The 24,881-nt window shown below is 45.2% G+C and overlaps 1 protein-coding gene across 1 annotated transcript in view; it reads right to left on the bottom strand.

Annotated features, from left to right (window-relative positions):
* Positions 1-748: 748 nt before the first annotated feature.
* The window catches only part of LOC308312347 (voltage-dependent T-type calcium channel subunit alpha-1H-like), a gene marked incomplete at its 3' end in the record, with an annotated part of 112,808 nt that continues 88,675 nt past the window's right edge, over positions 749-24,881 (bottom strand). The window contains exons 28-37 of the mRNA XM_080758952.1: positions 21,546-21,655; positions 20,492-20,625; positions 20,220-20,290; positions 16,862-16,940; positions 14,307-14,428; positions 7,832-8,101; positions 6,034-6,184; positions 3,841-4,340; positions 2,060-2,284; positions 749-1,117 (exon numbers count right to left, since the gene is read on the bottom strand). Of these exons, the coding sequence (XP_080615078.1) occupies positions 749-1,117; positions 2,060-2,284; positions 3,841-4,340; positions 6,034-6,184; positions 7,832-8,101; positions 14,307-14,428; positions 16,862-16,940; positions 20,220-20,290; positions 20,492-20,625; positions 21,546-21,655 (2,031 nt within the window). The remainder of the gene's footprint in view (positions 1,118-2,059; positions 2,285-3,840; positions 4,341-6,033; positions 6,185-7,831; positions 8,102-14,306; positions 14,429-16,861; positions 16,941-20,219; positions 20,291-20,491; positions 20,626-21,545; positions 21,656-24,881) is intronic.

Genomic DNA, 24,881 nt, shown 5'->3' on the forward strand with positions numbered 1-24,881 from the left:
GGGGGGGGTGGCAGGCAGCCAGGGGTCGCACTCGGGTTGATAACGCAGAGGGAGGCGTGTCCTAACTAAAGCTAAAACAATTAAAGGGACACGTTCAGTACATACTGTGCAAATCAGTACAACGGTTGATTATTTAGTGGTCCTTGCACACTCTCTGGCCTATACACACATTTCAAACAAACATTCTGTGTTCCGTCTGTGTTTGATGTCCGCCTCAATGCTTTTCCAATGGAAGTCACATGGTTTGGCCAAACACTTTTGATTGCCCAATTTGCCCCCCTCCTCCCATGAAACCACGTGACTTCCATTGGAAAAGCATTGAGGCGGCCATGAAACACAGACAGAACAGAGCACGTTCGTTTGATATGTGTGTATGTAGCCTCAGGCTGCGCCGCTCACACTGTCGAAACAGGTGTTCTGTCTCTGTTCTGGGGGCAGAGGGGGGAGGGCAGAACAGCTCGCAATTCCATTCAATGGGAGTCACCGAGTCACGTGGTTTTGACGAAACAGCTTTGCTTGATGGCTCTGTTTTGCCCTCCTCCAACATGCATATTGTTCACAATGGTTCAATCCACAAGCACACTAGTATAAATCCCATTGGTTCAGCAGAGGAGAGGGGGTGGGGGCTTAATTGACGGAAGTTCAAATCTCCCCGCCCCCCGGCCCCATTTAATGTACCTTAATGTGCTAAAACGTGCACATTAAGCTCCTCCCCGTGGCAAGAGCGAACAGCCAATGATTTCCCTCGCTAACCGTCCACAGCTCCGCCCTCCTCTGTTCGGTGGGCGGAGCTAAATGACCGGGTCCGTCTCCTCGGATCGCTAGCGCTGCTGTCCGTCAGCCGGGTTGCCGTGACGACCGCCAGCTCCTCCCCCTCCCCCCTGGGAGGAGGCGGGGCGTCGTCCATCCTCCGCTTCCTGCTCCTGTCCGGGGAGGGAGAAACCGATTGGCTGCGATGGTGGTGGGGGTGCTGTCCGGGCGTGGCAGCGGAAGGGCCAGGAAATAGGCCCGACCGAGCCAGAGCGCCGACGCGGCTCACTTCCTCTTCCGAGTGCGTGCCGGAGGAGACCGACCGTAGCCGGGAGGCGGAGCCAGAAGCCTCCGGGACGGCGGTGTGCTGTGGGTCCATTATCCTCTTCGTAACCTGTAGGCTATCAGCTACACTAGATGTAGCCTGTAGGCTACCAGCTACACTAGATGTAGCCTGTAGGCTATCAGCTACACTAGATGTAGCCTGTAGGCTACCAGCTACACTAGATGTAGCCTGTAGGCTATCAGCTACACTGGATGTAGGCTGTAGGCTATCAGTTACACTCCCATTAGACTGTAAGCTATAAGTTACACTAGATGTAGCCTGTACGCTATCAGCTACACTAGATGTATGCTGTACGCTATCAGTTACACTGGATGTAGGCTGTACGCTATCAGTTACACTAGATGTAGCCTGTACACTATCAGCTACACTAGATGTAGGCTGTACACTATCAGCTACACTAGATGTAGGCTGTAGGCTATCAGCTACACTAGATGTAGGCTGTAGGCTATCAGCTACACTAGATGTAGGCTGTAGGCTATCAGCTACACTAGATGTAGGCTGTAGGCTATCAGCTACACTAGATGTAGGCTGTACGCTATCAGCTACACTAGATGTAGGCTGTACGCTATCAGCTACACTAGATGTAGGCTGTACGCTATCAGCTACACTAGATGTAGGCTGTACGCTATCAGCTACACTGGATGTAGGTTGTACGCTATCAGCTACACTAGATGTAGCCTGTAGGCTATCAGCTACACTAGATGTAGGCTGTAGACTATCAGCTACACTAGATGTAGGCTGTAGGCTATCAGCTACACTAGATGTAGCCTGTAGGCTATCAGCTACACTGGATGTAGGCTGTACGCTATCAGCTACACTATATGTAGGCTGTACGCTATCAGTTACACTCCCAGTAGACTGTAGGCTATCAGTTACAGTGGATGTAGGCTGTAGGCTGTCAGCTACAGCAGATGTAGGCTGTGGGTTTTCTGTTATCCAGGTCGCTTGGTGACTGGAGGTGACCGAGGCTCCTCCCCCGGAGGCATCGCCGCTGTGGGTGCGGGCGTGGCCCGGCGTGGTGATGACCCGCTGCTGAGGGAGGCGGGGCTTGTACGTGTGAACACTGCGGGAGCGCTGCAGGAGCGTGGGAGCGGGGCTGCATGGAGGCTCCTCCTCCTCCCCCTGCCGGAGGTCGTCGGTGGAACCTCCTCCTCCTCCCTGATCCACCGAGTCACAGCGCAGGGCCTCCTGGAAGACCAAGACACGCACACACACACACACACACACACACACACACACACACACGTAGGCATGCATGCACAAAAGTGACTAATGAGTTTTTATTGTCATACCGATAAATACTATAGGAAGTTAACATCTATGTTAATGGACCATTGATCTAAGCCAGAGCAAAATACACACTACCCATCCATCTGACCACTAAACCCAATAACATGAAACATGGAATTAGTTTCTCCTCCCCCCGCCTGTGCCAGAACATGAAATGACGTCTTTCTTTAATGTCATTTTAATCTAATTGAGCATAATGAGCCAAAATCCAGTTTTTGGGAGGTTGTTAAGCCTTTATCTTCTCACATCCTCAGAAGGTAAACAACACGTCGCCCGTCAACCACAGCCTCTATTGAACCGACAGTGTGTGTGTGTGTGTGTGTGTGTGTGTGTGTGTGTGTGTGTGTGTGTGTCAAGGCCCCAGTGAGGCTCTCCAACGTTGAAGCACTCGGCCCTAGTGTTAAGAGGAGGGACTGTTATGGGGAGTTATGGCGAGGAAACCCCGTGCAGCTGGGCTTTAACGTTGAACGCGTTTGCACTTCTGCATTTAAAAGAATGTGGAAGTAGACGGTTCTTCCGGGTGCTTAAAAGTGCCACTGAGCAACTTCCACTGAAACGCATTGCGGGGGGGGGGGGGGGGGGGAGTGGAGTGGTCACGTGACTGGGCTGCGCCATGACACTTTCATGGACACTTTCATGGGAGCCAAACTCACACAGGAAGTGCAATGAATACATGGCAGTGAATGGACCAGCTCATAACAAACATTATTCATGAACAATTGTGACCTTTTGAAAAGTAATCACTTCTGGAAAATAACAGACGACATATCACAGGTTGTTTTCTAATCACTTACTTTTCGATGTGCACAGAGTGCACAGTATATAATTTTATCTGAGGATCTAAACAGCAGCAGGTATCGTTTCTGGCTCCGAAGTATCGCGATATTTGGCTGCCAGACAGGAGACGGTGGGAAGTCTCACGATACATGGTGCGTCTTTATGGTATCTCTATTTTTATAGAGATACCATACCTCTATAAAAGTTACACAGTGTACACATCGAATAAGAACACAGCAGACAATAAAATGTGTTACATGTCTTCTGTTATTTTCCAGAAGTGATTACTTTACAAAAGGTCTCAATTGTTCACAAATAATGTTTGTTCATGAGCTGGTCACTGAGCTCTCATTGCCAAACTTCCGGGTAGTTTGGCTCCCAAGAAAGTGTCCATGAAAGTGTCATGGCGCAGCCCAATCACGTGACCACTTCACTTCCTTCTCAGAGCTCCTCTTGGTTGCAGAGGATCTCTTCTTCTACTTTGGTATTTCGCGCATTTGACTGGCACTAGCCGCACGATTCCCGCCCACTTGTGGTGGGATGTAACGTGTTCATTAATTCATAGCCTGGCGGCGTTGTCGGAATAATACTGACGCTTCCTCCCCGGTTGGAGGAAGCGCCAGTGATTCCACGGTATGAGTCTGGCCAACGCCAGGCTACTTAAGGGAATCACCCACCTGTCTCTGTAGTCGTCTGCTCGCCGACCTCGGCCACTGAGGAGCGGAGCTATCAGGAACGTAGGAGGGACTCAGTCTGTTCCTGTCGACATTGTCCTCCGGGCTCAGCCAATGAGAAGAGGGCCTGCCTGCAGTGTCGTGTGCAGCGGCGGGGCTGTCCGCGGTCGGACCGAGGCTGTAGCCGTCCACGCTGTGAGTGGAGCTAAGCTTACGCCTGTCGTTGCGGTCGCCGCCGCCGCCGAGTCTGCTTTCGTCCACACTGTGGGTGGAGCTTAGACGAGGTCTGTGGGCGGCGGCGGGGCTGTGTCTGATGTGTCTGCCACCGGATTGGTCGAAGCTCTGGGTGGAGTTTTGGCGGCTGAGGCGGCGGCGGCTCAGGCGTATGATGGGTCGTGAGCAGCGTCCCGTGCCCAGGGAGGCGTGGCCGATGGAGGGCAACGCCCCCGGCACCTGGAGCAATGACCCCGTCCCCCCGATGGAGGCCAGAGAGGACATGGAGCCTGGAGGAAAGGTCAAAAAGGTTAATTGGTTAATTGTTTTCTGCCACGGACATAGAAAATGAGTGTACAATAATATTACCAGAAACACAAAGAGTTAGCCCTGAATGACCATAACAGGCCATTTGAACTCTGAGGGCTGTATTTTGCGTGTCTTAAGTACCAGGTCTTATTCCCTAACTTGAGTAAACTAAAGACCTGGAGGCGTGATCAATGCCATTTGGCTATTCTGAGTGGCCACGCCTCCAGGTCTTTAGTTTACTCAAGTTAGGGAATAAGACCTGGTACTTAAGACACGCAAAATACAGCCCTTGAGTGTTCAAGTGGCCTTTTCTATGTTTCACCCTCTAGGAGTCTAGGGCAAGACCAAGTCTTTGCCATGGACACATTTTGTCCGTGTACTAGAGACCTGTGGATGGCGGTTTTAGCCATGGGTAAGCAAGGTTGGCGGATGGTGCGGTTAATATAAATAGGATGATACAATATTAATGCGGTTGGATAACGGGTGAGTTGGGTTATGACTTATGGGCAGTGTTTTGCGTGTCTTAAGTACCAGGTCTTATTACTTAACTTAAGACCTGGAGGTGTGGTCAATGCCATTTTTCTATTCTAAGTGGCCGAACAGCATTGACCACGCCTCCAGGTCTTAAGTTAAGTAATAAGACCTGGTACTTAAGACACGCAAAATACTGCCATGCCCTCATATATTTCCATTGTGGTGTCCCAAGCCAGTGTGTACGGACACGTTAACGACCCATCTAAAAGCCTTCCTCTGCGTATAAGGTTCCATTTGGTTACCAACTCTCCATCATTTAGCTGGGGACCAACCTGGAAACCCCCTCAAGGACCACCGATTGAAAACCACTGTTCTAAAGCTATTCTATTATTACTCTCTGTTGCCCCAAATGTTTTCTGCCAGGGCAGAGAAATAACTGATGTCACTCATCATGCGACTGAACCTTGAACATAACGGTGTCTGGAATTAGCTGTGCATGGATGATAGACGGACATAGGGGGGCGGTCAGACAGGTTTATCACAGCTTTTTCCAGAAAACCTTGGTCTCAAATTGATATTAGCTGAACACACAGTCAGACAGACGCATAGAGGGTGTGATAAAGATGGCCGGTGGCCGTAGGCTCCGTGAAGAAGCAGACAAGTCCCACAAATACATATTGGGCATTTTATTTACCGCCTGCGACAATACAAAAATAAATAATACTGGCCAAAAGGAAGCCTTCCAACAATGAAAAACTTTTAAAAGCAAACAACAAAACAGGAACTTGAAATACTGTTACAGGCTATATGCCTCCTTCATTGAGGCCCTGGATCGCAGCTCTCCCCTGATGTAATCTCTTACTAGCCTCAACTTCTCCTCTCCAGCATTCCTGCTCTTAAACAGGTGGGGCAAACCAAGCACAGTATTTGGTATCAATTATCTCATACAAAGGCCAATCCAGGCCCATGAGTTGATCTACAATTACTGACTCGCGCTTCTAATATATATATTTTTTTTCAATAAATGCCATTCAATACATATATTTCAGGCACCAAACGCATACAATGAAAATGCAAAATAACATTATTATAAGTTATAAAATAAACAAAACACAAGAAGTTGAAATATGTAGACGGTGTGTAGGTTGTCTTCCCGGTGACAATAACAACAACAACAACAAAAATGTCTTTCTTGTTTACCTGAGTAGTTGAAAGTGCTGTAGAGGTCGTGGCCAATCAGAGGGTAGGGGGGGGACCTGAGGGGCGGAGCAAAGCTGTCGCCGGGGAGACACGGACTGAACCCCATGCCCAGCAGGTTGCCATGGGAACGGCCCTCTTCCTCCACCTCCACCTGCCCGCCGAGAGACCATGACATCATCATCATCATCATAGTCATCATCATCATCACTGAAATATTGGGCAGGAACCCCTTTTGGTGTTAGCATTATGTTATGCTTTAGCTATTAAAAAAATAGCAGAGCTTGTAGGTCTGCTATTTTTGAAAAATCGGACACAGACTGAGACAGAAACATAGTTTTTTCAGAAAACTGTCAGGATTTAGAAGACATTTTTAGAATCTGATCTCAGGTCAAAATAGGTTAACGACCTGTAAGGCTTGGACAAAGACAACTCGTATCGTGACAACTCATGTCAATAAACAGTTTTTTGGGCCGAAAAAATAATTACAAAGAAAAAAAGTTGTTTTTCTTCCTTAACATTATTTGCTCGGCCCAAAAAATGTGTTTATTGTCATGATTTGTCAACTCGGCTGTTGGCTTTGTCCGAAGGCTCTTTACTTGTCTTGATCGTTTAAACATGACGCCATGGGCCGCTATGTTCCATAACAGGCTTGATAAGCCCAATAGGGTTATAGGGTTACAAAAGGCTTATTGATAACGGGTACTCGATAAGCTTGTTATTATCGTATTTTTTGGGTGTCGGTTATCAAGTTCCATCCCTACTTTCCAGGTGTGTCCAGGTGTGTCTCTACATGCCCAGCACTGTGTGAAAAGAGTTAACGGGCAATTATGGGCACTAGATTTGCCCGTAAACCTCAAGTTTAGCAGGCATATACAGTAATATACGGTAATATACAGGTGTGATGGTACAATTCAGGAGTTTATCAGAGTTTTTTGGAAAGTTTAACGGGAGTTTCCTGTAATATACACATCCGTGCTTTTTGCGCAGTGCAGGTGTGTCTCTACCTGTCCAGGTGTGTCTCTAGTCTCTACCTGTCCAGCTGTGTCTCTACCTGTCCAGGTGTGTCTCTACCTGTCCAGGTGTGTCTCTAGTCTCTACCTGTCCAGCTGTGTCTCTACCTGTCCAGGTGTGTCTCTACCTGTCCAGGTGTGTCTCTACCTGTCCAGGTGTGTTTCTACCTGTCCAGGTGTGTTTCTACCTGTCCAGCTGTGTCTCTCTACCTGTCCAGGTGTGTCTCTACCTGTCCAGCTGTGTCTCTCTACCTGTCCAGGTGTGTCTCTACCTGTCCAGCTGTCTCTCTACCTGTCCAGGTGTGTCTCTACCTGTCCAGGTGTGTTTCTACCTGTCTAGGTGTGTTTCTACCTGTCCAGCTGTGTCTCTCTACCTGTCCAGGTGTGTTTCTACCTGTCCAGGTGTGTCTCTCTACCTGTCCAGGTGTGTCTCTACCTGTCCAGGTGTGTTTCTACCTGTCCAGGTGTGTCTCAACCTGTCCAGGTGTGTCTCTACCTGTCCAGGTGTGTCTCTACCTGTCCAGGTGTGTCTCTCTACCTGTCCAGGTGTGTCTCTCTACCTGTCCAGGTGTGTCTCTCTACCTGTCCAGGTGTGTCTCTACCTGTCCAGGTGTGTTTCTACCTGTCCAGGTGTGTCTCTACCTGTCCAGGTGTGTCTCTCTACCTGTCCAGGTGTGTCTCTCTACCTGTCCAGCTGTGTCTCTCTACCTGTCCAGGTGTGTCTCTACCTGTCCAGGTGTGTCTCTACCTGTCCAGGTGTGTCTCTACCTGTCCAGGTGTGTCTCTACCTGTCCAGGTGTGTCAGCAGGTGTTCCCAGCAGCTCGTTGGCCCTCCTGGCCTCCTCCTCCCTCTCCCTCTCCTTCTCCTGTCGCTCCTCCAGCTCGTCCAGCTGCGCCTCCTTGTTGCTGTCCTCCAGGTGCTTCATCAGCACCGCCACCACCACGTTGACCAGCACGAACTGAGCGGTCAGCACGAACGTCACGAAGTACACCGGAGAGATGAGGGGCAGGTAGGTCAGGCAGTGTCTGTCCTCTGGACGACACTCCCTCAGTGTGTCCTGGAGAGAGAGACAGAGAGACACAGAGAGAGAGAGAGAGAGAGAGAGAGAGAGAGAGATTAGTTTTACTGTTTGTTTATTTCTCACAAAAAATGGAGAATGCCTAATAACCCTCCAATGGGGGTTGAGCTCATAGGTTGGGGAACCAATAGGAAGTCTGTGTCGGTTTCCAGCGCTAGTTTGGTTCCGCCCATAGAGTTATAAAGGATAGAGAGGACAGCCCCGCCCCCTGCTATTCATTTCATAGAGTTATAAAGGATAGAGAGGACAGCCCCGCCCCCTGCTATTCATTTCATAGAGTTATAAAGGATAGAGAGGACAGCCCCGCCCCCTGCTATTCATTTCATAGAGTTATAAAGGATAGAGAGGACAGCCCCGCCCCCTGCTATTCAAGTATTGTACAGTGACAACTAAAGTCTCTGTAATGTTATACTATTACTAAAATAATATTTAAAGGGATTGTATATAATATATATATATACTGTGTGTATATATATATATATATATGATTATTTTTTTGTCACAGCCTGCAAATACCATATATGACAATGGGATTTGCCAGCAGATGTCACTGTTTTAACTGTTTTTCCTGTTTTCATTGCAGCTCAAAAGGCTTCACAGACACAGAGAAAATCCCAGACCACAGAATATCCACTCAATGTCCAAAGTTCAGGTTGTTTGGGTGTAATTGAGATCATAAAATCTAAAAGAAAAACAAAGAATAAAAAATAAATGAAAATCAATGTCATGAAACATTTAAAATTAAGATCATTAAAGCTGGGCTGTTGCCTGAGTCCAGTGCATTCTGCCAACTTCCGGTCCAGGACTTGTGACTCTCGGCTATGCTCTTCGCCAATAGAAGTCTATGTAGAAGAGCCGGACTGCGGCCTCAGGAAGTGAACGGAGTTGTCGTAACTCTGTCGTATTGCAATGGCTCTGGTTCGTATGCCCATGCAGAAAAGCATATTAGGGCTCTTAGAATAGAGTTTGACAAGGTTTCTCAGACAGCTGCATGTCCTCTGGCTGACATTCCCTCTGGCACGTGTCCTCCTAGTAGTGGACTCACACACCGTACGGGTGACACACAGACGAGGACATCTGTCCCTGTGTGAGTCCAGCATAGGACGGACACACTGAGGGACAGCTTCACGGGTCCTTTTTTCCCCAGGATGCAGTGGGTTGGCGTTGTGCCAAGCAGACAGCAGGTCGTGCAGATTGCAGAACCCAGTGGTGAGCTGCTGCTGCTACTGTATTATCAGGGGTTGACACTAAGGTCTCAAAAGCACTTGCCCGTTGGGCAAGTACAGGTCATGTTCTACTTGCCCTCAGGTCATGGCCACTTGCCCCCCAAAAATATTGTTAATTACCGTTCATTCTAACATGTATAATATATTAGTGTTTTTTTTTTAATGAATGAAGCAGCACTATAACATGAAAGTAGCCTTACAAATGCATGGTAGGGAAACCTTTTCACAAAAGGGCCCCAAAATGTACACTTATTAGCCCACAGACCCCCCATTTAAAAAGGACTTCATAATTTCAAGGACCCCCAGTTTGACACATACTGTATGGACAGCCGCAACAGGTGCTCCCAAATATAGTTTTAAGTCACACAGATTACATTTCAGGTGCATTTGCGACCAAAATGGTCGCAATCTTGAGCCCTGGGCTTGTGAAAACTCACGGCTTTTGCAACCTGCTGATGTCGTGAGCTTGTTAGATTAGCTGTTTTCACCAGAGCGAGCACCGTAGCCACTTCACGCTCAGTGTGTGTGTGTGTGTGTGTGTGTGTGTGTGTGTGTGTGTGTGTGCTGGAATGTGTGTAACGATATAGTAACTGTATCGAAATATAATAGTATATTGATATGTAAACGGCAAATATCGTATCGGGTGACTTTGTATCGTATCGTTTTGCAATATAAATGATCGGTATAGAATTTGCAATTTAATAATACTAAGTGCATTGTATTTAGCATTTTTAAAGAGAAAAAATAAAAATATGAGTTTAATTACCATTCCATATCGCTACAATTGGTCTATGGATAAATGTGTGTGTTCTCTGTGTACATGTCAAGGCGTGGGTTTGTCCATATGTGTCCAAATACAATGTCCATCTATTTGCCAGAGAATCACTGTGTTTACTTATTTATATACATAAATAAAATCTTTCCCATAACACTCTAATTGCCCAGGGTTATTTAATACATTAAATTATAGCGCCCAATCGATTTATAGCAACGGAGCACTTTTAGGGGGCCGTCTAACACAGGATCTTTTCTTAGAATTGGACAGGATGATTTAGATTGCGAGTTATTAATGTCTTAAGATTTTCGTTGTCGTCGGCTAAACAGGGGGGGGGGCATTTACGATGACGTCTCACTGTTGTGCAACATCAAGGATTGCGCAACAGACACTCCTAGGCTGTGGAGCGATGCGATCGTTGCCTCAATAAAGTGCAGACGATGTGCGGGTCTTTGTGCACAAAATGGAATCAATGAAAAGTACTAAAATGATCCCTGGCTAATAAGCCTTATATATGCCTTACATTATGATTGCCCTCTATGACTAAAAAGACAAAATTAAAAACACTGTATAACCCATTCTGGACGGGAACCCCTTTTGGTGTTTTAAGCATTATGTTATACTTTAGCTATATTGAAAAATAGCACATCTACAAGCTATGAGACTGTGACTAAATATGTACTAACATTGGATTCATAGAAACAGCTGCTTTTATAGCATTTCCTGAAAAGCAACTGTTTTGACATACAAGGAATCCAACCGACAACCTCCGTTATGAGTCTCCTCCCATGCACTGACTCCCTCCGTTATGAGTCTCCTCCCATGCACTGACTCCCTGCCACCCGACAACCTCCGTTATGAGTCTCCTCCCATGCACTGACTCCCTGCCACCCGACAACCTCTGTTATGAGTCTCCTCCCATGCACTGACTCCCTGCCAGCCAGCACACTTATCTTCTAAGTGCCTCTCGGCAAGGCACTTAACCTTCACTGCTCCAGCGTGCCAGCTCGCTTACAGTCACCGTATCAGTAGAGATATGAAGATGACTGCCTTACTGTAATCAATGCTGTTTTTTAACACTGTGTGCTTCCCGTTTCCACCTGCAGGGGGAGGTGTTTCTCTGAATTGAGAGATAGCTGTTGAAAGGACTCCCAAATCTATCTGCATAATATGAAGATAGAATCTGTATATTATACAGATTCAGTGTTCAAAATTAATGTTTGAAATACATGGCAGATCTACAAGCTCACAACGCATCATACACGGCGACACGTGTGAGCTTGTAGATTGTCTCTTTTCAAACAGCCAATGTATTTAAACTGATCAATCAATAAATTGATCAATCGATCAATCAATCAATCAATCAATCAATCAATCAAATCTTGTCTAATCTTTTCCATTGTCTTTCTCCAAACTTTAAGTACAAACTACTGCAAAAACAACAATGCACGCACACACACACACACGCACGTACGTACTAGGCATGTGGAAAATAATCGATACGTATCGATACATCGATTATGACGTGCGCGATGCGAGTGAATCGGTTCATTCACTGTGTGTCGGTAGAATTGACGGGTGAAATCTCGATGGATCGTTCGCGGAGTGCTTGTATCGGTAAAATCCGTGGTTGCACTGTTTTTTCATGGTAAATTTCACCCTATCCTGTGTTTCCGAGGCGCATTCAACGTACCATCAGAAAGGAAGAAAAAAAAAGGTCTCTCGCGAGTCGCAGCGCAGACACAGGGCGCGTTCGGAAATAGCGCACTGAGCCCACTGTGCAATGCAAACTAATAGGAGAGTGTGCTCCGGTGTGGTATTTCCGAACGCGCCCACAGTCAGTGAACAGAAGCTACCGTACGACGGTGCAGAGGGTGCTTCCCGCAGAGGAGACACGTTGAGAACAGACAGACTCAGACTATAATAGCACCCGCGACTAACAGAAGTGAGCCCCACGCATTAAACAAGAAGCACCACCTTTACTCTTTAGCTTTATAAAATAGCTGTCCGAGTAGCTTTGTCCGTCGATCAGTTGACTTTTCACTGTAGCGCTGCGTGCTGGACTGCTGGTAATGAGCCACACTCCACAGCTGTGCTTGCTGATTATCCGACGCAAATCTGCGTCGCGATCATTATCAATTTGTAATTAAAGAAAGCTTCTGCAGTCTGCACACACGTGTACAACAACAACAACGCCACAGCAACTTTCCACTGTCCAGCTTTCCCCTGCTGTTCTCTGGGATAGAAGCCTTATTTATATTCTGCAGCAAGACGGTGTCGCACGCCTAAAATTGCAGATCCACAAGCTCACAGCGGGGCGTGGATGAGACGCGTTGTGAGCTTGTACATCTGCTATGTATTTATAACGTTAATAATACATGCAGGCCAGGGTCTTCAATGTTTTTCAGGTCAAGCCAAGGACCACTTAGCTGAGAGTGAGAGATCAAGTAGGGACCCCCATATAGGCAATTATATTATAAAACTGTTGCAGATTAAACTAGACATAGACTTGTTTGACAGCACTACAAGTGTGACCTGTAATGTTTGTTTTGTTTATTTGTTTCTTTTCTATTTATATGTTGGTAACATTAATTGATGAACGATAGGCTATTACATTTTAATCTCTTGAAACCTCTATACTCAAAACCTCAAATTGACCTTTGAGATATAATAATTATACTATAGCCTATGATTATTAGTAATCTAACAATTCCACAATAACCAGCAGAGAGCAGACCCTTTGTTTACTTACATAATTCTATAAGTTGGGTTGTTTGAGATGCAGAGCTATAATACTAACCTACAGTAAAACAATAAATTGCTTTGAATTTAAATGTAATGCATTTTTACATGTTTTGGGAAATTAATAGAGCTTTAATATAAATCCTTTCTATTGTGATGAATCGCCATCAAATCGTATCGGTAGAGGGGTGAATCGCATCGTATCGCATTGATTTGAACTAAATGGTTATCACATCGCATCGCATCGGGAAGAGGGAGAATCGTATCGCATCGTATCGCCAGGGGATTCCATGTATCTCTAATGTATCGTATCGCTGGCAGTGCATCGAGATGCGTATCGAATCGTGAGATGAGACGAGATTCACATGCCTAGTACGTACGCATGTACAGTACTCACTACACACGCACAGCCGTGTGTGTGTGGTGGAGTGTACAAACCAACTCAAACTAAATGGAAGTGACTGATGTTCATTAATCCTCCTAGCTGGAAACTGGTGAGCTGTAACAGACCTCTCCTCTCTTCTCCTCTCCTCTCCCCTCTGAAGCCTCTGAAAAATGGGACCCAGTGCCTCCCTGTTTGGCACTCAGCATCCAGGTGGGGTGTACTTGTACATACAGCTGCCTCATGGCTACAGAAACAGGAGATAGCCTCCTGCCCCTTTAGGCCTCATGGCTACAGAAATAGGAGATAGGCTCCTGCCTCTATGGACCTCATGGCTACAGAAACAGGAGATAGGCTCCTGCCCTATGGGCCTCATGGCTACAGAAACAGGAGATAGGCTCCTGCCCCTTTAGGCCTCATGGCTACAGAAACAGGAGATAGGCTCCTGCCTCTATGGGCCTCATGGCTACAGAAACAGGAGATAGGCTCCTGCCCTATGGACCTCATGGCTACAGAAACAGGAGATAGGCTCCTGCCCTATGGGCCTCATGGCTACAGAAACAGGAGATACAGTAGGCTCCTGCCCTATGGGCCTCATGGCTACAGAAACAGGAGATACAGTAGGCTCCTGCCTCTATGGACCTCATGGCTACAGAAACAGGAGATAGGCTCCTGCCTTATGGGCCTCATGGCTACAGAAACAGGAGATAGGCTCCTGCCTCTATGGACCTCATGGCTACAGAAACAGGAGATAGGCTCCTGCCCTATGGGCCTCATGGCTACAGAAACAGGAGATAGGCTCCTGCCCTATGGGCCTCATGGCTACAGAAACAGGAGATACAGTAGGCTCCTGCCTCTATGGACCTCATGGCTACAGAAACAGGAGATAGGCTCCTGCCTCTATGGACCTCATGGCTACAGAAACAGGAGATAGGCTCCTGCCTCTATGGACCTCATGGCTCCAGAAACAGGACATATGCTCCTGACCGGCGGCCCCTATGGGCCTCATGGCTCTGCAAGGCTTACATGCCAGGCTGTCAGAGCGCGGTCGGTTGTTACCTTCATGATTCCGTTCCAGTTGTCTCCGGTGGACACTCTGAACAGGGTGAGGAAGGCCATGCCAAAGTTGTCGAAGGTAGCGTGTCGACTCAGCCCCTCACACGGGTTCAACTCTGAACACTCTGGAGAGACAGACAGAGAGAGAGAGAGAGAGTTCAGAGTACCTCCATGGAGGGAACAAGTTGTTAGTTTTACTTAAAGGATGGAGTGTGGAGACGACGTTAATTGTAAAGGCCATTCATCTTCTTCCAGACACATTTTAATTCCATTAACCCTATAACTCTAAACACGGTTGATTTTCACCCGCCGGACAATTATGTTTATGTGGTTTTCATAATGTTGCTGATGTCGGAGGTGGGTGGGTCTTTCTTTTTTTTAATTTAATTTTTATCCCACGATTGTGAAACATTTTTCACCCCTGCATCAATTATCTAATGTGATCCTGGGCTCTACAGACTCTCCTCTCTCTCAACCTGGGGAGAGCAACGGACTTGACTCATGCTTCCTTCATGCCTGAGTGTCCAAGTCGCTCCTTTACACCTGACGGGGGGGGGGGAGTTTCCCTGGTTGGACGTAGCGCGTGGAAAGAACACGTTATTCCAACCAGTTCCTTTCCCCTCCATCAGGCGCCCCGGCTGGCCAGGGGGAGGCAGTGTGGGTGGGTCTTTCAGTACCGTAACAAACTGGGTAGTGTGTTATTTTTTGATTTATTGAACATCTTTTGATGTATAATCAACATGATATATATATAAACACAATAATGTAACTAAAATGAAATAATTTATATGACAATGAAATAATAACGATGTAATGATATGATTGGATCACACCCACCACCTGGCTGTATTTAAGGGTGACTAATCAGCCAAGCTGAAAAAAATATGTAAAATGAATATAAGTATGTAAAAACCATAACTGAAATGAAATAAATAAATATGAAAGCTGGCAGATAGACCCTGACGAAGACCTTTTGGTCGAAACGCGTTGGTCCTGTTATTTATTTGCCTTGCTCATCTTCAAATAAACTATTTATTTTTTCACCAAAGACGGAGTGCCTTGGATTCTTTTCTTTTCAAGTCTGCAATTCACTTTTTGACAAGCAGTACTACTTGGAGGAAGGATACCTTTTGTCTAACTGGGTAGTGTGTGTGACACTTTTGGGGACAGAAGATAAAAAAAAAGTAAAGTAATAAATAAAGTATAAAGTAATAACTAACACGTTACTTTTGGCAGGGAGTAATATGTAAAGTAACAATATTCTCTTTTTTTGAAGTAACCATATTATCGTTTTTGAGAAACTTTGCCAACACTGGACCCGAGGCTGATGATGGTACAAATGAGTCCTAAAATCAATACTTCTCACAACACTTCTCATAAAGTACATGTTTAGAAAAATGTTCAAAATAGCAGATGTACAAGCTCACAGTGCAGCACAAAGTGTACCAGTGTTGATTTTGTCGACTAAAACTAAGACGAAAAATGTTTGTCGACTACCTTTTTTCACTGACGAAAAATAAATGAAATCTAAGCTATGATGACTAAAACTAAGACAATTTCGTCAGCAAATATAAACTATAGACTAAAATGTTAGGAAGGGACTAGTGGACATGACAAGTGTATAAGTCATTTTACACTTGGTTGCATGCTGAAAATAGCAGATCTTCAAGCTCACAACGCGTCACAACAAGCTCACAAGCTCTACAAGCTATTTTCAGTAAGTGTAAAATTAGCCATTACGACGCATCAAGACCTGCCAAAATACATTTTAGTCATCTAAATCACCTGTAGATTAAAACATTTGAATAACACAAAGACATTCTAGGTGACTAAAATGTGACTAAAACTAAATGAGAACTATTCAAGAGACTACAACTAAAACTAAAATAGAAATGTGCTGCCAAAAACAACACTGGTGGCAAATGAAGGACGGGGAGGTGGCCTTAATTGTGACCATGATCTCGACCGCGGTCGGAAAATGATGATGATGAACCTACGCTCTGAGAGACGAGATCATTCAAAATGAATAACGACCATCCTAAAGGTTCAAGGGTCAAGGTGTCTCGGTTTGACTTGAAGATCAGTGCTGGTTGGCGGGCGTCAGAGACACACGGCGCTAATTAATCAATCATCTCTGATTACATCATTAACATAATTACCATGATTACTGTTCATAACCTAATGACCTGGAAAGGACTGTGAAGGCAGGATGCGCACACATGCACGCATGCACGCATGCACGCACGCATTATTTACATTTAGCATACCATATGGCACACACACACACACACACACGTATACATAAGCATGCATACAGTATTTCTGTCATATGCATGAATACATATGCATGTCATAAGCAATCAGATATGCCTGCACACACGCATGCACGTATGTACACACACACATACCATAAGCACTCATGTGCATGCACGCATCCCATATTGTATGCAGGCATGCATATGCATTGCTTAAGTGATCACATGGGTGTTTGCACACACACGCGCACACACACACACACACACACACACACACACACACACACACACACACACACTAACCCAGTTTTCCAAAGAGCTCGACTCCCAGCGCTGCGTAGATGAAGAACAGTAGCATGAAGAGTAGACCTAGATTCCCCACCTATAGACGCACACGCACGCACGCACGCACACACACACACACACACACACACACACACACACACACACACACACACACACACACACACACACACACACACACACACACACACACACACACACACACACACACACACACACACACACACACACACACACACACACACACACACACACACGCATATGACCCATTTACATAGAGATCACATTCATGTACAGAAACATGTAGGGCCCTATTTTCCTCAATACTAAACCCCTTATCCCTAAACTACTTTTTTTTACTATTAAAGCTGCTATAAGCAATAATAGGCTATGTAAAAAAATGAATGGATTAGTTTTTTATTATTTTGGTATTCAGACAGCCAGCAATGAGTAAAACGCTGGGGAGAGCGTTTTACCCATTGCTGGCTGTCTGAATTAAAAAGAAAAAGAAAAGAAAAAGGTCATTAACATTTTGACATATTATTGCTTATATCTAAATATTGATGGTGTGTGATGGTAGTTGCTAACCTGACGCTGCCAGATCCAAGAAGCTTGCTACACATGTTTGTTTCACAGCTTATTGGGATCTGGGATCGCGGAAGCAAATTCGATGACGGGGCTGTTCCTTTTTTTCAAGATACATGGTAGATGATTGGATGGGACCGTCTGTCTATCACCGTGTGGGCGTGCAAACACAACCAATCATATTGACGTGTCTGTATAGCTTCACATCTGGTTTCGCACATATCCCGCCCTTAGCTCACGCTGATTGGTTCGGTACGGAGCGGTTCGGCGTTAGCTCAACTCCCTGCGAGATTCCAGATGGATGTGGTGTTGGGGAACATGGTTACCCAATACCGCCCCAAGCTGACAAAGTCAGGTTAGGTAGTTGCTGCATGTCTTCCTGAAATCAAACAACCACCTCTTTTGTTTTGTCCACATTCAGGAAAAGCTTGTGTGAACTGCACCGTGTTGTTAATAGTTCCACCTCCTTCCTGTAGGCAGTGTAAACTGCACCATGTTGTTAATAGTTCCACCTCCTTCCTGTAGGCAGTGTAAACTGCACCATGTTGTTAATAGTTCCACCTCCTTCCTGTAGGCAGTGTAAACTGCACCATGTTGTTAATAGTTCCACCTCCTTCCTGTAGGCAGTGTAAACTGCACCATGTTGTTAATAGTTCCACCTCCTTCCTGTAGGCAGTGTAACTGCACTGTGTTGTTAATAGTTCCACCTCCATCCTGTAGGCAGTGTAAACTGCACCATGTTGTTAATAGTTCCACCTCCTTCCTGTAGGCAGTGTAAACTGCACCGTGCTGTTAATAGTTCCACCTCCATCCTGTAGGCAGTGTAAACTGCACCGTGTTGTTAATAGTTCCACCTCCTTCCTGTAGGCAGTGTAAACTGCACCATGTTGTTAATAGTTCCACCTCCTTCCTGTAGGCAGTGTAAACTGCACCGTGTTAATAGTTCCACCTCCTTCCTGTAGACAGAATCACCATATTTTTACTGATGAGCAGTGCAATCATGGGTCAGTATCTATAGGCTGAACAGCAGGGGGCTCAGGACATCCTGTGGTCACTGTGATGATGGTCCTTGATGTTTGGTGGGGGCTCTTCACTGGCAGGTAAGTCAGTATAGGATGGTGAGTCAGTATAGGATACAACAGTACGTTCTCCCGGTGGGGGCTCCTCACTGGCAGGTGAGTCAGTATAGGATACAACAGTACGTCCTCCCGGTGGGGGTTCCTCACTGGCAGGTGAGTCAGTATAGGATACAACAGTACATCCTCCCAGTGGGGGCTCCTCACTGGCACTGTGTGCCAGTAGGATACAACAGTACTTCCTCCCGGTGGGGGCTGTGCTGTCATGTCTACCCTGCCTCTGCATGGCTCTGTTTTCATCTTTGTGACTTTAAAGACAAACTACAAAGACCATGACATAGGGCATTAAGCAACTAGTCGACTATTCAACTAGTCAACTAGTAAATCCACTAGTCGAACCATGTTGGTACTAGTTGAAAAAAGCGGGGAGGGGGGGACAGGGCAACTACTAAACTAGGCAACTAGTCAACAACTAGTCAACTAGTAAAAATGACTAGAAGTGATTAAGTGAATGCCCTAACATGACATGACACCCTGACCCCTTATCCACTGGTTGGGAACCGGTTCAGTTCAGAACCAGTTTTTAGTCCATGAGCCAGACCTCCAAAATGGGAACGTTAATATGAATTGAGTGTGCAAAACCATACTTAAATTGTATTGAGTCTGGTGCAAAGCACATGTCCTCGCGGTACTCCTGGTGAGAGCAGGAGTGGACCTGGTGAGACGTAGAAGGGGCCCGGACAGGAGGCAACCCACAGAGCCTAGTCCCTCCACATACCAGAATAGTACCTCTCAGTCAGGGCATAGTAGTTCCGGAGGGGTCCCAACGGATTGTGCGGCCCTGTCTTTCCCTAGTGGTCTGATCGAGGGTAGCTACTGGGACGTAAGTCAGGACTTGATCACCCCGGCTGGGTCACCCGAGTGAGAGGTATGATGTTCGAGAGACCCGAATCCCTGATGACCTTGGGATACATCACTGAGGATATGTCCCAGTTGCATCCAGGCGATGTTATTTTCGTTTTATAGGATCAATATAAGTAAATTAATATATGATAACCCTTCCACAGTAGTAGCCTTTTCTTTTTTTCTTTTGCATATTTTCCTATATAATTCATAATTTGCATATTTAATTTTTTATATTTGTAATAAAATACATCATTGTCTTTGTGTAAGTAATCAACTGGGCAAGTTTCATGGTGATAACAATTTAATATAGGTATGGTTTTGCACACTCAATTCATAATTAACGTTCCAATTTTGGAGCTCTGGCTCATGGACTAAGAACCAAAAAGAACTGAACCGGTTCCCAACCGGTGGAAAAGGGGCCTCTGTGTCTCTGTTATAAAGACAAACTACAAAGACCATGACACCCTGTGTCTCTGTTATAAAGACAAACTACAAAGACCATGACACTCTGTGTCTCTGTTATAAAGACAAACTACAAAGACCACAGAGACATCAAGGTATAGTGCGGCACTCTGTGCCTTGACGTTATAATTGATAATCTGAAGTGGTTAAACAGTATAAGGTGACACATGGATGCGTCCTCAGGTCTAAATGGGATCAGCTTGGGTTATAATGTAAACAGTGTACCTGTGGCAGGGCCTGCATCACAGTGTTGTTAGTCATAATGTAAACAGTGTACCTGTGGCAGGCCCTGCATCACAGTGTTGTTAGTCATAATGTAAACAGTGTACCTGTGGCAGGGCCTGCATCACAGTGTCCAGCAGAGATCTCATCCCGGTGGCCATCTTCAATAGCTTCAGCACTGAGAATGATAATGACAACAGTACAACTGTACATTAATGAAATGATAATTATAACAGTAGCAACAATTCAATCAGTTAACGGTTAACTGATTGAGTGTGTGTGTGTGTGTGTGTGTGTGTGTGTGTGTGTGTGTGTGTGTGTGTGTGTGTGTGTGTGTGTGTGTGTGTGTGTGTGTGTGTGTGTGTGCGCGCGCGTATACCTCTGGCTATCCTCAGGACTCTCATGATGCGTATGATGGTAGGGTTGATTGGCAGAGAGGCGTTCAGGTCGATCTCCTCCAGAATGATCCCCATGATGGACAGCAACACGATGGCCAGGTCCAACTGGTTCCACCTGCACGCACGCACACACACACACACACACACACACACACACACACACACACACACACACACACACACACACACACACACACACACACACACACACACACACACACGAACCATGAAGCCTGCATACTTCTAAAAACAATCTAAAAGCTATGAGCTATAATTATACAACAGGTCGTTTCGAGGAAGCAATCTGATTGGTTGAAACAGCCTTCTAGCCGTGGTTCAAATGAGCACCACACCTAATCAAATAATTCAGCTGCTCCATTTTCCCAGAGCGCAGAAAACTCTGTGGCTAGGCTAGCTAGTTTCTTGCGACATTTGTGGTCGTACTGACTAGTAAAAGTGGCCATGTCTTCCCAGGCACCCCAGAGCTCCTATTTTGAAGGAATCCCGGGAATGATTGTGTTAATAGTGTTGAAATGTCTTCATGTGACTTTTAGAAGACTTCTTTTAGAAGACTTCAAACAGCACATTCAGAAAGGTCCTGATCCTAGGATCAAACCCACAACCTTCTCTCTCTGTGAGGCGACAGCTGGCCTAAAGCGCTGATTCAGTGCAGTGCCATGACACGTCTGTGCAGCTGTGTGTGCATGTGTGTTCACATGCGTGTGCATGTGTGTGTGTGTGTGTGTGTATGTGTGTGTGCATGTGTGTATGTGTGTGTATGTGTGTGTGTGCGTGTATACATATGTGCATGTGCATGTTGTGTGTGTGCGTGCGTGCATGTGCACGTACCTCTCCTTGAATAAAATCCTCAGGCCCAGGGCATGTGCGTGCGTGCGTGTGTACCTCTCCTTGAAGAACCTCCTCAGGCCCAGGGCGTGTGTGTGTGTGTGTGTGTGTGTGTGTGTGTGTGTGTGTGTGTGTGTGTGTGTATGTGGGTGCGTGCGTGGGCGCGTGCGTGCGTGTGTGCGTGCGTACCTCTCCTTGAAGAACCGTCTCAGGCCCAGGGCGATGACTTTGAGCACGGCTTCGATGACAAACACCACCGTGAACACGTAGTTACAATACTTCAGAATCTCATCCAGATACTGAGGACACACACACACACACACACACACACACACACACACACACACACACACACACACACACCTTTTAGCTTTAATGTCTCACTGTACAGCAGCTCTGTGCCATTTACGTTGACCCATAGAGCATTCATTCAATCGATCAATCAAAAGGTATTAAAACCTCATGACATCTGCGATCAATCACGGATCCAGAGGGATTATCTGCCACTCACTCACAGAGGTACTGTACAAGCCGTGACGACAAAGACTGTGCCAACAACAACATCGATACAATATTATGCACTTTGTAAGGTGAGAGAGATGATACTGGATGGTAATGAAAGTACTTTTATGGGGAACGCATCTGTGTCGCTTTAACGTTTAACCACATTTAACCAACGTACTTTAGCTATTTTTGAAAAGTGCACATTTTTGGATATTCTTTCACAGCGAACGTTTTTAAACTCCTATATTTGCTTCTGGATGGAGTCTCTGGAAAGCATAATATTTTCGGTCGGCGGACAAATACATATAATTCTGGGGCTCCTTGACATGAAACAGTTTGACATAGAAACATACAGTAGGGTTTTCAGAAAACCTCTTAACCCAAAATGGGTTAAGAGGAAGCAAATGAAAAGGTCCACCCCGAGCACAAAATCTTAAATTATCATCACCACCAGCTGGGACATGATGAAATTACTGCAACTCTTGTGAAAGAGGTCAGATACTCTATCCACCCAGGCCAGGCACTGAGAACTACTGTATAGCTCTTTAGCAGCATCTCTCACTGTAATTGTATACAATCTCTTTAAGGTGCAGAATGTCCCCTAGCATTGGAAGCATTCCATTATGTACAGTACAGTACAGTACAGTACAGTACAGTAAAGCCAACAGAACAGCAGCAGCACTAAGAACGACCTCAGTGACTTCAGCCTGCAGCAGCATTCTTTGACTTCTTTACTTATTATCGCCTCTGTCGGGTGGAAACCCCATATGTGCAGCCTCCAGCTTTTCACCAGAGGAGAAAAAAATAATTATTTTTTTTTTAATCCTAAATGAGTTAATAGCACAGGCAGACTCTTTACATACTAGAGCATGTATGAAATGAATTAGCTGAAATTGACATGTAAATATGAAATAAATGCTTAAACCTGTAGCTAGGTGTAATGTTAGAGACCACATATAGGAGTGAATCGCTCAAGCCTGTTTTTCTTTGAAAACAATTGAGTACTTTTTTTTTAACCCCTGCAAATAATTGTAAAGCTATATCAGCGGACGTGCCGGTTTTTAATACATGCGGTGGCAGGAATGCAGGCAGAGGTGTACAGAATATGCTGCTATTATTATTATTATCATCATTAATATTGGATTTTCTGCATAAGCATATGGAGGGCACAGAGGGCTTTGCCAAGTGCTTATTTATTGATTTCTCATCTGCATTCCTGCCATTCCATGCTCAACGTTGTAAAGGAAAAGATTATACTGTTTTTCCTTTTTTCTATATTAATGTTACCGGCATGTTACAAATAGAATCTTAACACTTTGTGTGCCCACACAACACTTTCAAAAAAGTAACCCAGGGTGCCACTTTTTATTTTTTTGACATATTTTTGACACAGGTTTTTACCTAAACTGTCTGCTGACTATCTTTAATGAAATATATTTTGTTCAATCTTGTCTCCACACGGACAAAATGTGTCCGGCAGATTTTATGTTTTGAACAACATTCTTTTGAGACCCAATTACTGAATATCAATCAGGTTTTCTTCACAATATGTATGACACATGTTATTTACTATGACACTATGGCAATACCCCCATATACTCTCTGAGTGTGCAAATGGAACAAAATGTGTCGTACGGTCCAGCTTTAGCTGTGAACCAAATGTATCTTGTATGTCCATTTGGTTCCATTATTTGTACAAATGGAACGAAATGTACTACAAATGGAACAAGATTGACGCTTACAGTCCATTTGGTTCCATTTGTACACTCTCAGAGTTACGGACCAGGCTAGCTAGCTCTTTGTGTGTTTCTGGTTATGTTATTGTACACTCATTTTGTATGTCCGTGGCAAAAAACTTAATTTTGACAAAAATGTCCACCACAAGTGATGACCTCATGGCTCTGATGCGGTCACTCACCATCAGTGTTGATTTCGTCGACTAATACTAAGGCGAAAAATGTTCGTCGACGACCTTTTTTCACTGAGGAAAACTAAATGAAAACGAAGCCATGATGACTAAAACTAAGACTAAATAAAGTGACAATTTCGTCAACAAATAAAAACTAGACTAAAATGTTACGTGTAGGAAGGGACTAGTGGACAAGAGATCCAGTATACGTCATTTTACACTTGGTTGCATGCTGAAAATAGCAGATCTACGCGACGCGTTGTGAGCTTGTAGATCTGCTATTTTCAGCAAATGCAAAATCAGTCATTACGACGGCATCAAGGCCCGACAAAACACATTTTAGTCGATTAAATCAACTGTAGATTCAGTAGACTAAATTCTTATGATATTTAGTCGACTAAAACTGAACGGTAAAACATTCTGGGTGACTAAAATGTGACTAAAACTAAATGAAAACTATTCAAGAGATCTATGACTAAAACTAAAATCAGTGCTCACCATATCATGATCTAGCCCTGGTCCAATGCTTACAGCGAGTGACACCTTGTGGAAATACCTTCCACAGCCCACTGGTCATATTTCCACTTCCGTGCGCTGTTTTTCTAATACCAGCAAATAAACAAAACGACGTAACCACTCACCGAAATAAAGCCTGCTAGACCTTGGTAAAAGTCTATTCTCGAACCTGGGAAGCGTCTCAGGTCCCCAGTTTCTCTCTAAAATGCACTATTTTAATCATTAAATGAAATTAATCCAGCCAGATCGGCACGGGTAAAACCCGGAAATGCCATAGTAGAAGAAATGACTCTGCCCGGTAAATTCAGGGTACATTGCGTTATTAAGATGACACAAAGTGCATTTTAGAGAGAAACTGGGGACCTGAGACGCTTCCCAGGTTCGAGAATAGACTTTTACCAAGGTCTAGCAGGCTTTATTTCGGTGAGTGGTTACGTCGTTTTGTTTATTTGCTGGTATTAGAAAAACAGCGCACGGGAGTGGAAATATGACCAGTGGGCTGTGGAAGGTATTTCCACAAGGCGTCAGAGAGAGACACTCGCTGTAAGCATTGGACCAGGGCTAATCATGATCTTCAGTAAAACAATCAATCAATC

This window comes from Protomyctophum bolini (genome assembly GCF_963924005.1).
Source record: "Protomyctophum bolini genome assembly, chromosome: 3".
Taxonomy (NCBI): Eukaryota; Metazoa; Chordata; class Actinopteri; order Myctophiformes; family Myctophidae; genus Protomyctophum; species Protomyctophum bolini.